Source organism: Melozone crissalis, unplaced genomic scaffold, assembly GCF_028551555.1.
Source record: "Melozone crissalis strain CALT ecotype California unplaced genomic scaffold, PUWL_Pcris_2 ptg000045l_1, whole genome shotgun sequence".
Classification (NCBI taxonomy): domain Eukaryota; kingdom Metazoa; phylum Chordata; class Aves; order Passeriformes; family Passerellidae; genus Melozone; species Melozone crissalis.
The window spans coordinates 13,881,157-13,894,836 of NW_026535823.1; the positions used below are offsets into that span (position 1 = coordinate 13,881,157).

Sequence of the window (13,680 nt, forward strand, 5' to 3'; positions counted from 1 at the left end):
CTGCGTTTAGGGGCCACAAGGCAAGCCTGGCCTTCCTGGTCTTCCTGGTACTGATGGGCCTCCTGTAAGTAAAGAAATATTTAATCCTTTCAATGATTAACTACTTTTACTAAGTGACTTCTGGATACCTGTTTTACAGAAACAAAATGGAGGGGAAAAGCAATGGTAGTCCTAGTTGGCAAAAGCATTATAAAATCCATCTAAAATCCCTATATCATTTGAGCTGTTAAAACTAAAATAATTGCATTTTTGAAGCAGCTGCTGAAAACATCTGTGGGCTTTTAAAATGTGGGCCCAGATGTTGAAATGCCTCTGCAACATCTTCAGGGATGTGTAAATAATCTACTAATACACAAAGGGCCAAATACTGTTCCACTGTATCCTACCATGTCAGTCTGGCAGAGCAAATCACCTGTGAAAATGTTCACCACTTGTTCTCTGAGGAAACATGGAACAGACTGCATCTTTCTCAGCTTCCTGGCTTAAGGTGCATATTATGTGCTTAAGGTGCTTCTTGCATTGTCTGGACTAGGACATACCTGAGCCAAGCTTTGTGATTGACAAAAAATTCAGCTTCACTGTGAGGCTGCAATCACTCACATGAACAGAGTGAAACCACTTGAGCAGCATATCTTAAGCATTCAGCTTAAATGGAATCATTTGCCATAATGGCCTGCCCATACACTTGTTTTCTTGCAGCAAAACCATACTTTTTTATACCACTTGGAACCTTTAGACAATGTTATTTCTAAGACCTTGACTATCCTCCCTGTGCAATTGTCCCTTACAATTTTTCTTTTAGGTGAAATCTGCATTTCCTAAACCTGACTTTTTGCAAGGTTTAACAAGGTCACTGCAAATATATTTCAAATATAGAACTGTTCCCAGGGCTCTCACAGTCTAGCCTTTTACCTGCCAAAGTACCAATTTAGTGGTACCATGATTGTCCAGCTGAGTGTCTGCATCTTGAATAATTGTCTAAACATTTGAATGTTTCCCCTTATCCTTTCCTGTATACTGGAACCAATGTTAATTTCCAAACACAAGCATTATTTGTCATCTGCATCTTGTTAAACCTTCAAAGCAGGGGGGAAATGCCGTAAGAGATAATCAGGTGTCAGCACAGGTGTGTGCCTGACACAGACCCCTGCTGTGGTGGGGTGATCCCAGTCAGCAGCCAAATACCCACCTACTCACGGGCCCACTCCTCCCACAGCAGGGGAGGGCACAGAATCACAAGGGAAAAAGCAAGAAAGCTCCTGGACTGAGGTAACAGCAGCTTAATAAGTGGAACAAAGCTATGCACACAAGCAAAGTAAATTAAGGGATTGATTCACTGCTGCCAATCTGCAGGCAGATAGCCAGCCACTTGCTGGGAAGTTAGTTATGAATGTCCTCCTTCCTCCTCCTTTCCCTGAGCTTTTATTACTGAGTATGACATCATATGGTATGGAATATTTCCCTGGTCAATTTGGAGCAGTGTTCCAGCTGTGTCTCCTCACAGCTCCATGCCCTCCTGCAGAGGAGTCATAATTATCTGCAAATCTTCAGTTTCATTAAATTGCTTTTAAATTTTGCAATTTAAGTGCAAATTTTGTAAGAAAGGGAAACAGTGGATTGGCTAGTGTTTTGAGTGCTGTAGTATTAATGTCAGTGATATAAAGCAAAGTCTAAAATGTAAATTTATTTTATTTCAAAAGCAAGTCACCGTTTAGAACAAAAACATAGAATGTTGAAACTAAATCAGCCTTCTATTGAATCTTTTGATAAATTCTATAGTTTAAAAAATATTTTTAGGAATGTCTTCATGCTGCAAAATAAATCACCTATTTTTCAAAATCAAAGGTGAGAGTCTCTCACATTAAAAGCCTCTAACTGCTGAAATATTAATTAAACAGAAGAACTGCTCAGCATATTCCTGAAAATATGGACATGAATGTAAATATTGTCCAGTGTTTCTTTTGTTATGTAAATTATATTGGTGTTGAAAGTAAAACCTTGCCTTAAAATTTTGTGTGTCTGTTTTAATATAAAAGAAATGTGATTAATGACCTGAAATTCAAAAGTTTAAATAATTGTGTTTTTATAATAAAATGTCACTCCTTAAAAAATTGCTTTTCAAATCAGATACATTTCTCTCAAAACAGGGCCATCCTGGCAAAGAGGGTCAGTCTGGAGATAAAGGTGCATTGGTGAGTTTGAAAACCTTTCCATTTATTTACATAGATTACAAGAAAACTTTTGATAGTTTTTCATCTTTATGACACATTTGTCACATTTGTTGCTTACAAGAACTATTTAAGAAGACAATAGACAACTCATGACACATTCAAAGCATCTTTTCACTGATAAACATACATTAAAAAAATTAGAGATTGTAAATTATATAAAAATTATTCTTTTAAAGTAAACCTCATCTTGGAGTTTATGGAGTGGCAATGAAAAGTTGCACACATTTCATACAAACAATTTGCAGATATTTTGAGTTTTCAATTCTATTGTATGGAGTACTCACAAAAATTCTTCAGAACTTGCTTTTTTTGAAGGTATAAAACTACATGCAGAGACCATGCATTTTTTAGGTCATCTTCAACTCAATGTCAGTGTAAATTATTTTTTTCAATCTTGTGAAGCCCTGAAAGGCCGTAGAGCTCCAAAAAGTGTTCTGCTTACTCAGTATTGACCCTTATTTTTCCAGAATAGCACCCTTTATAGGACTTGAATTCAGTTTCAGTTTTTAGGGGCAATACTAAAAGGTTGTATCCTGGATGACAGGATGAGTGAATTAAAAGGACATTTCAGAAAGTGCAGCACCACTGACATCAGCGTATTATATTTGTCCATAGTGTTGTTATCTGTAAAAGATATGTAAATTTTATCTTGGTTTCTTAAAAAGATAAAACTTACACGCAGCATTTATGTTTTGCAAGTCCAGGCCTGTTGCCATCTGCCAGTTCTTATGTCTTTTGAATTTACTGATCCATTTCAACCAAATTTGACAGAAAGTTCAGTTTCTCAGAGATGTTAACAGTCCAAAGGTTTTGTGAAAAGGCACATTGGAGAGAGGACAAAGACCCCATCAATGTCCCCATTAGTAACAGACTTTGTTATCTGTCCATCTCAGACATGGGAGAATCAGCAGAGCAGCTCAGAGGTTCATGTTTCCAGGCTTCCTGGCTTCCACACTTCACAGAACTCAGTTTCTCTAGGCCCTGCCATCAGATGCATAGATCCAAGCTGAACATCATTAAAATGCTCAGCAAAATGTGACTAAAAGAATCCAGGCACCAGTCAGTATTGGTAGCACCATGAGCCTTTTAGCTTCCAGACTTGGAATGTCATTTTTGTTCATTTTTTTAAGACCATGATTTTTTGTTATTCCCATTATTTTGATCTCTATTTGTGACTTGTGATATCATCATAATTAGCCTATAAATTTTCTCCAATAGAACACCACTGGTTTCTAAATGGCATATTTATTTTTCTGATTGTTTGTTCCTTTTTACAATTTCTATTGTTTCAGATAATTTATATTATGGATAGATGCTTCCCAAATATACAAGTTAAATCCAAGTTCACAATTAGTTCACAATTCTATTAATAGTTTATAGTGACATTGAATGGTGCTTTTTAATGCCTTGACTTTTCTTAGTGGCAGGCAGCCCAGTGTTATTTTGCTGTCTCATACATTATACTGAAAGAATAAGGATTAGATTCTGAAGAGAACTGCTTGCTAACCAAAAACTGTACAAACAAATGTTCTTTGCTTTAATGTATTTTAGGGGCCTCCAGGTCCTCAGGGTCCAATTGGATATCCAGGTCCTCGTGGTGTAAAGGTAAGATTTAATTATTGGATTCCTCCTCTCGCACCTTTTGAATATATGCATGTGGGTAATTATTTATATTCTTCCTTTAGGGTGCTGATGGTGTACGTGGGCTCAAGGGATCCAAAGGTGAAAAGGTAAATCTGACTGCAGTTAATTCTTTTCCCTTTTTACACTGCAGCCTCTTCTGTCTCCTTCACTGCAGTGTGCTTTATCTTGCAGCAGTGAGTTTATTTTTGCCTTTCCCTAAAGGCATACCAAGCCCAGTGCCTAAATCAGTGACCTTCATGGTTGTTTACACTGGTACAAAGTGAATATAAAACTTTCGTTTATTAGAATGGTTTTCAATCCTCTTTGCGCGTGTGTAGGTAACTTCTCTCTAAAGTGGCCTTGAGTAGAGAATTAGACATCCCCTCCCTTATTAGTAGATACTGTAGTGGATATTGAGAGGCTTGTGCATCAGAGAGATTTGTGGTGACAATACTGTTTTTATCTGTTTTGATAGAGCCATAAAATAGATCTGTATTTTTTTATGTACATTGGTCAATGGATTTCTAGGATCAAGGTATTTTCTCCCAGATCTTTGGCTTTGCTGAAGTGATGGACAGCCCCAGTCCAATCCATGTATATGAATGTGAAGAAAGCTCTTATTTCCCCTGATGCCATTAATTCTGTGTGTAAAGCTCTTCTTAGAGCAAACACCAACCACTGTGGTCTGGGCTGACTCCTGATAGTCTGTGGTGGCTGAAACCACAGCCAGTGTTGGTTTACAGTCACGCTTCCTTCAGCACTCAAAATAAGAGACACACAACAGACTCCATCAGTCATACTCCTCCTGAACACACAGGCAAATCCACTCCTGTGGCTCTGCTGGCTAGTATATATATATCTATATATAGATAGATGCATGGTCTACAGATATTTATAGATGTTTCTAAAGCAGAAGACTCCGTCTTGCCAAAAAGCCTGGATTCAGAACTTGACTCAGATGCCAAGAGCTGCTGTACATTTTCAAGCCTTCCTAAACCACAGTTTGTCTAGGTTGCATGCTCATTTTAGAGTTGCTCATTAAATCTAAGCTGAAAAAGTGTGTGTTTAGCATCCATGGAGACTGGACAGTTCAAAACCCCAGATTTGTCTTGTGCTTTATTGGATGATTAATATCCTGCTTGGACAAAATACAGGACTTATGTATAAATACAGTTCATAGATGTGTGTATATATATCTGTGTCTATCAATGAATACTGATTAGTGCAATGTCTGCAATGCTTCTGTGTTCCTAAAACTGATCTCACAGTTGCAGTAAGACAGTGAATTCTACCAAATACCTCCAAAGGTCACACAAAGCTGTTTTAATCCTTTGCTCTCTTAGTGTTTTAGATGTGTGTTCACAGGCCTTTTTGTACTGAAATTGTTCAGCTGCATTGCATGGGGGAGAGCAGTGCAAGAGAACAAAATAAATAACCTTATCATTCAGGGAAGCTCCCATAGATCTGGAATGATTATCCAGAGATATCAGAGGAGGCCTATCTCTGTACTGACCAGTAAATGAGACTAGAACTCTTAAGGTATTTTATCTTTTGTTACCAGCAAAAAATTCTGTTATTCAGCTCTCTCCTCCTACACAGAATAAAGTCAGTTCTTGTAGATCTCAATAGCAGGAACCTCACTGTGAAAGCTGAAGAAGAATTTCAGCTCATTTGGCAGCCATTTGGTCAGTAGCTGGCACGTGGTCAGTCCTTGCTAAGGGTTCTCATGTAATTATTACTGGCCAGAACCAAGCAACTTTTACAACTGAAGCTTTTTTGATGTATTCCTCCCACTGCCTTTTTCATTTCTTTCTAATATTAAGAAAAGCCACCTTTAAATTTATATTTAGGAAATATAAGATGATCACATAAAACTTTGTTTCATCATACAGAAAGCATGGCACAACTGCTTTTAGACTGGTTTTTAGTATATTTTTTTTCAATTAATTATAGTGTCACCTCTTTTGGGTTTTTTTTGCATTAACACATTTTATTGAAAAACAGTATTTACTTGTTAGATTTGTTTTGGGTTTATTTTTTTGTTTGTTTGGTTGGTTTTGGTTGGTTGGTTGGTTGGGTTTTTTTGTGGGTTTTTTGGAAGGGTTTGTTTTGTTTTAGTTTGTTTGGGGTTTTTTGGGGTTCTTTTTTTGTTTGTTTGTTTGGTGTTTTTTTTGTTTTTTACTTTTGATGCCTCTTTGCCTATTTTGAGTTGTTTACCACTACCTGATCTACTTCTATCACCCTTTTATGGGTTATTGTTGCATACTCTACAACTACTTCTAAATTCAAAAGGGCTTTAGCCCTGAAATCCATCTCACTTGGTGATCAGTGCAAAGATAAAATTTCGTGGGCCTGGGAATGCAAAAAGCATAATCCTCATGTTCTTTTTGAACATGAGGATTAAATACAAAGATTTCTTGCTTCTTTATATTTTATTTTTTTTCTTCAATAATTTCGCATGTGCACATTGTCACTCTCTCCTGGTTTTATTGACAGTCCAAATATTCCTCAGATTTGAAATCAGCAGCATTACTTTAGCATATAGAAAACTAATAGCATCATAGCAAAATATTTTACTATGTTATTATTCATCACAAAGACCTTTGCTGCCATGTTACAACTAAGCATCAGGTGAAAATGGAGTCTTTGTTGCCTGGACTTTGGAACTGTAGTTCTATGAGGAGTCACACAGAATCTCTAGGTGGGAAGAGACCTTCAAGGTCATTGAGTCCAACCCATGCCCCAATACCTCAACTAAACCAGGGCACTGAGTGGCACATCCAATCTTTTCTGTAAACACATCCAGGGATGGTGACTCCACCACCTTCCTAGGCAGATAATTCCATTACTTTATTACCCCTTTGTAAAATCTTTTTCCAACCTATATTTCCCTTGGCACAGCTTGAGACTGTGTCCTCTTGTTCTGTCAGTGCTGCCTGGAGAAAGAGGCCAACCCCACCTGACCACAACCACCTTTCAGGGAGCTGTAGGGAGTGATAAAGTCCCCTCTGAGTCTCCTTTTCTCCAGGCTGAGCACCCCCAGCTCCCTCAGAGGGCACACTGCTGGCTCACATGCAGCCAGCTGTTGAACAGCACCCCCAGCACCCCAATCTTTCAGCTACTTTAAGCCCTTTCTGCATGGACGCTCTCCAGCCTCACCATCCCCAGCCTAGAGCATTGCAGGGGGTTATTGGGCCACTATGCAGGGCTTGGCACTTGGACTTACTAAACTTCAGAAAGAGAGAACCAAAGGCTGATCAGTTTATGGTGGAGCAAGACATAAACAACTCTGCTGAACACATCTGAAAATTTCTGCTTGTATCTGAACACACACATGTGTAAATGCAATTTGTCTGAGTATTATGCTTGTACTTCAGCATGGAGACCAATTTACAGGTGTTTCTGCCTTTTTCAGGGTGAAGATGGTTTTCCAGGATTTAAAGGTGACATGGGTCTTAAAGGTGACCGGGTAAGCATTTATTCATAGCCCATATATTCTTAGAAGTTTAAATTTTATTGTTTTGAAAGGGTCACAGAAGTGAACAAATATACTTAAACCAAACATAAAATAAAGGCTAGTATTTTAAAATATTCCTGTTCTCTGTGCATGCACAAATTCAATCCAGAAATATGGTTCTTGTGAATCAAAAATGGAACAATCATAAAGAGGAAGAGAATGTCAGTCTTGAATATCCTTTTCACTGAGTTTCTTCCTATGGAATTGCCTTTCCCAGATTCCAAAATCTTGAGTATTTTCCTGAGGAAAAGTTATCTATCTAGGATAAAGATATTTCCATTCCAGCCCGCCATTTTGCTGTTTATTTAGCCCAATGGGCAATTACTGCCTTTCTTAGGAAGTGTTGTGGAGGTTGTAAAAAAGCTTTACATAAGAGGCTCCTGGCCTGTATCTGTATTGTGTATACATAAATAACTGTGAAGAAGGTAGCCACATAAGTTCTTAGATAATGACAATATTCTTCCTATGGACTGTCAAGGTGCCTTCTCAAAAATTTAGGAAAGGAAAAATGAGAATACAGCTTCCAAATGCAACTGTCTTCAAGCAAGACAACTAGACTCTAACACTCTGAATGTGACATTCACTGCCTAATTTTTATATATATGCATTTATATAATGAACATAAGTAGTGATATTTCCCTAGTAGAAAACTGGACAGGGCTTACAGCAAGCTGATCTATTTGGAGATGTCCCTGTGCACTGCAGGAAGCCTGGATGACATTTAAAGGTTCCTTCCAACCCAAAATATTGTACGATTCTACTCCCTGTTTAGATTTACTGAAAATTTATTTTCAAGTAATTGTAGGTAATCTTTCCAATATATTCATGAATATTGTTCCATATTTATAAGATGATGTATTTTAGGGAGAAATTGGTCAGCCAGGCCCACGAGGAGAAGATGGCCCAGAAGGTCCAAAGGGTCGAGCGGGTCCATCTGGGGACCCAGGTGCTGCTGGTCCAGCTGGGGAAAAGGTCAGTAGCCAGAAATCAACATAAACATGCCATTGCCTCGTAACATAGCTGGAATCCATAGCCTCCAGCACTGAAAAACAAGCCTTCAGATCTGGAAAATCTTTTTGTGACACTACTGCAGACCATTGGAGTTCTCATTTGATCAAGGATTGAGAATCCTTATCTTGTAAGTATGCAAAGAGGTATTGTAGTACTCCACCTCTACATAAGGCAACTCCATTCTTATCCCAAATTACATACAGTGCATGCCAGCTGTGGAAAACACAATGCAAATAAAATAGCTGGGCACAAAGGAGGATAAAGGTGCTGCTGAAGAGTGAATTCATATTGAGTCATAGTACAACAGATGGTGACTTGGAAATTTTTTTATATGGAAAATATTGCCTGAATATAAATCCAAAATAGGATTAGCAAAAGGGAAAGGGGAGGCCTGATGAAAGGGTGGTGAAAAAAGAGAAATCAAGCGCAAGGCACAAATCTCTGTAGAATCCTGGCTTCAACAATGACCATTTGAGATTGTATAAAGGATGGAAAGGAAGCTGAGAATGTGTGTGTGGGTACTGTCAGAAAGGAAAGGTGATTTCAGCAATGGTAATATAAATAACTGGAGAAGTATGATAATATAAGATAATATAAAATAACATAAAATTATGGTTCAAAAATGTGTATGCTACATATATATAAGTGTAAACATATATCACTTAAGTGAAAAGATGCTGATTAAAATATTTCCCTTTAGATTTTTTTTTGTGAACTATAGCTTCAATTCTTGTTTTCTCTTGAAAAAAATAGGACAGAGGGTACATAAACTAAAACAAAACAATCCTTTTTTAAAATACTTGGTAGATTTTAAGTTCAAATTTGAGTTATTTTTAGTTCTTATTCAAATTGCTTGCTATGAATACAGGTTTTCAACCATTTATTCTTCACTGTGACATATTTGGGACTCTCACAGTGTACAAGTCAGCCCTAAAGATCAGAAGATAGTTGAAAAAATGTTGGCGTTAATAACACTATTGGCAGGCCTTTGAATTTTAGACCCATTTGGAAATATTTACAGCTTTTCTTGCCCACTGGAAGGCATACATCTTCTCTGGATATTCTATGGATACTTGGCCAGAATGGAATGGGTCAGAGAGGAATTCTTTGGTGCTAGTCCTGTGATATTTATTTTAGTGTAAAAACTGGAGTAGTTGTGAACTTTTAGGTCTTCTCACTACATTTGGAAAGTCTTTAAGAGCAGATATAAATGTCTTGTTCCCTGGTCATCATATGATATATTTAATGCAAAGGTACTTTTATTGTAAGGAAAGTAATGAAATTACCACAGTAGTTCTTATTCTCTGTGTTCTGATTCCATTATAAGAAAACTATATTTCCCAAGTAGATATAACTGGATTTTCTTGGTTAATGAAATCTCAGGTAGGGTGCCAAAAAAATTTGAACATATCAGAAATGAGCTCATAACAAAAAAAAAAATCTGTGTTCACAGTCACAACCTAGGCAACTGGGCTTGCTGACACAGAAAATCAGGGACAAAACTTTCACTGAATCTGGCAAGAGTTTGATGTGCTGTCGTGTTGCAAAACATTTAGATCATTGCAATGCATGTGGCTTGTTTCAGGGTGGCAAATAACTGACAGAATATTAAGTAGTTTCTTAAATGTAAAAATTGTTCTCAATAATGTCTCACCAGACACATGTGCTTACATGAATGTGATAATACTCAACATATTTATTTATGTACTGTATTTTTTACCAATAGACATTTTTGGGAACATGTCCTTCCCCATGCAAGTCTCTCCTTCATATTTATCTATGATTACTGCAAAGTTACAGTTGTCTTTTCCATTGAGATCTTCTCCAGAATTTGATATTCTAGAACATAGAGAAATTCTTCCCCAGCATTCCCATCTTTCAAAGTCTGAAACTGCTTTCCCCTGCCTTTAAAAGTGGCAAACCATCACTCATCCTCTAGAGGTCTAAAGAGACCAACTCAACGGAGTAGGGCACTGTATTTCATTTCTGGGAATGGTTGATGTCAGTGCTGATCAGTCTTTTCTGAACACAAGTTGGTAATGGTTGTTGACAAATCCATTGTCAGCAAATAATCAGTGGAGTATAATTTAACATAGTTTCAGTTTAGAACTATTCAAGAAAAGAATTGATTCTTCGAATACCTATTCATGAAAGTCAGCCATCACATAGTATAAATTAAAAATAATTTCTTCTCACTTAAACCTATTAACACCCCGATTTTTTAGAGAATAATTATTGTTTAATGATCTCAACCACATAGAACTGCACAGCGCTTCATGGAAGAAAAACCTTTGAGGTATTGGTTTCTTTGGGTTCATTAATTGGAGTAGGATTTTCGTTTAAGAGTGGGGCACTAAGCCCACTGGTGATTAATTATAAAAATGAGAAATTGATTTAATTTAATATTGTATTCCATGGAGTATCATCACTCTATATTGGGGAAAAATTATTTTGTATAGGAACTTGCTGAACCACAAAGGAGGATACAGTAAAATTTAACACTGCCTTCTCAATGCAGGGCAAGCTTGGTGTACCCGGACTGCCAGGATATCCAGGAAGACAAGGTCCAAAGGTGAGGTGGAAATGAGTTGCATATTGAGTGTTTTGACACTGGTCACAATGGCACTTATTTCATTTCTGTGTTTGGGGAAGCAGGGTGTGGTTATCAAAGAAAGGGCCATTTTTCTCATTTTCTTTTTTGACAAAGTAAAATCTTCTACAGTGCGACCCCTAGGTCAGGCTCTTTATGGAGCACTGTCTCTTAACTCTTCTTAATATAGTATCCTTTAGCATCTTGTCCTGAGCTGCATTGTGCCAGCATCAGACTGGCACGCACTAAACAATTGGAAAAGGAAGGAATTGCTGACATTCTTGAAAAAGAATAGGCACTATATTGACTAAATGGATGCTGGTAGTGATGGGAATTTTCAGTGTGCTGCAGGGAGTCCATTTGTGTGATTATTGTTTCTTCCATGGAATAAACAATATTTCTTTAAAACATATCATTTACAATTTTCCTCATGTTTTCCTTTAGTTTCTTTTAAGACAAACATGACAAAACACAATCCTTAGTTAATTTAAGGGCTTATATTTATCTTTCAGCTACTTTATATATTTGGATTACATTAGAAAACCACACGGGGGCTTCTGCTTGATAGAAATTTGTTTTTTATGAAACAAATTTCTATCAAGTTCATCCTAATCCATCTTTAGGAAATGGGCATGTTAAATTAATTGCAGGATCTCTTTTCTGAGAATTAGAAAGAAAAAATATGGAATAAAATTGTAGTTCCACAGATATTTCGCTGCGTAGAGGAGTCCATTAGGGAGGCATTGTAGCTCCAACCCTTCTCAAAGAATTCCCATCTAGCTAAATATCACAAGTAAAAGAATCCTTTACCACTCCTATACATCTGAACAATCAACCTGCAGTAAAGTCCTCAGGTCTATTCTTCTTTTGATTTCTTTTTATTTCCAAATTTGAAATTATGGGGGGTTTTGGATGAAATCCAACTTCCTGACTAGCAAAGTCTTTTTCTCACTCTGCCCCACACTTCAACTCTTTTTAGTCAAGTGAATGGACTGTCTGAAGAATGCTTATTCACTGAACACTGCATTAGTGAAAAATATTAAAACTATCTATGGAAGGTACTCATGAAAACTATTCACCTTGAAAGACACTGGGGTTTTGGCTTCAGTTTCTAAATTGAGATTTTAGTCTCATTGTTGTCCTTTAGAACTGTCTTTTGAAAAATCTAAGATAGAGTTTTACATTATTCACGTCTAAGAAAAAAAAAATTATGTAACATTCCAAATAAAAGTTGATTGATTCTTTTTTCAACAAGGACTTGATCAAGAACTTCCTTGCACTAAATTTTTAGCACATCAAAATTGAAAATAGTTCTCAAGCTGCATTCACTGTTGCTCTTCCAAATTTTTGCTTAAATTTCCAAGAAAGACTAATGACAGCTACAATAGATAATTCACTAGAGATTTCTTTGGAAACTGAGTCACAGGCCAATTCGAATTAACATGAGGGAGTGAGAAAAAAACAGCAGAAAAATAGGTTAGCTATGTAAAGCAAATAGGAAATCTTGTCCTAGTATTATCAAGAAAGTTGATATCATTCTTTTTGTTGATACTTACTTGTTTTTTGTTAAGATTTTTCTATTATTTTTGTTAGAGTATAGAGTTTTTTTATCTGATAATTTTCAGTACACTTTTATTTTTCTCTAATCCAGTCCCTCTTGATTTGAAACACAGTTTCAAAAACCACTGTACATATAAGATATTTAGAACCAAGTCATGACTACTTGTGCCCCATCATTTGGTCTGGATTTTTGCCAGCCTTTTAATGTTAAAGAGCATGCTTGGGCTTCACAGACTAGAATGTTTTGTTTTATTCTTATATAAAGTTTTAACTAGTGAAGAATTAAGAAGAAAGAAAGGAAATTAAAGGAAAAGGAATATGAAAGGGAAGGAAGAAAAATTTTTCTGCCACCAGTCAATGTCAGTAAGGGTTTCATTAGAATCTGTGTTAGTGAAGTTTTACTGCCTCTAAGTCTTTAATAGATAATTGGAATGGTTATGTAAAACAAGATTCATTAGAGGAAAAACAGAAGTAAGAACAAGAGGAAAAAACGTTCATTTCAAAGAGCACCAAGAAATTATATTTTAGGGTTTTTTAATATGCATTTCACTTGCACTAAGATGCTAACGGCAAGCTGCAGAGACATAGATGCCTTGTGACAGCATGGACTCTGGCTAGTAAATTTTAGTGGCCAACCAAACCAAACACTCTCTACATTTTCATCCCCACTCAGTTAAAAGAATTTTTTATCATGATTATTGCCTCTTTGATCCTAAGTTCCTTATGAAAAATTAAAACCTTGGCAGGTAAAATGTCTGCTGGACCTCTCTGCCAGCATCAAAGAAGAAAATAGTACTGTTCCCATTGGATTGGGCAGTTGGCAGAAGGAAAGGGGAGGAAAAAAGGCGGAGGAATAGAGCTGGGAGCAGTTTCATGTCACATCATCTCATCAATTCTGCCTATGTATGAGTTATATGGATCAGTTAAATGAAACTGTCCATTCTTTGGTTTACAGTGAGTAAAGATCTTGAACTAATTAATTTACAGCTCAGTAAAGTGAGTACAGTATGTGGCAAATCCTTACCACTTTTTGGAATTATTTTTGAAAATAATTTTCTTACTGTGATGCAACGAGTTTGTCTTCATTATGATACAGTTATTTCTAGTGGGCTGTTATTAATTATTGCTTTCCTGCTTTAAAAAGGTGA

The 13,680-nt window shown here is 36.7% G+C and overlaps 1 protein-coding gene across 2 annotated transcripts in view; it reads left to right on the forward strand.

Annotated features, from left to right (window-relative positions):
* COL11A1 (collagen type XI alpha 1 chain) overlaps positions 1–13,680 on the forward strand; it is a 124,599-nt gene that overhangs the window by 63,182 nt on the left and 47,737 nt on the right. For both annotated transcript variants that reach the window (XM_054286325.1, XM_054286326.1), the window contains 7 exons: positions 11–64; positions 2,148–2,192; positions 3,783–3,836; positions 3,917–3,961; positions 7,270–7,323; positions 8,236–8,343; positions 10,901–10,954. In XM_054286325.1, coding sequence (XP_054142300.1) covers positions 11–64; positions 2,148–2,192; positions 3,783–3,836; positions 3,917–3,961; positions 7,270–7,323; positions 8,236–8,343; positions 10,901–10,954 — 414 coding nt within the window. The remainder of the gene's footprint in view (positions 1–10; positions 65–2,147; positions 2,193–3,782; positions 3,837–3,916; positions 3,962–7,269; positions 7,324–8,235; positions 8,344–10,900; positions 10,955–13,680) is intronic.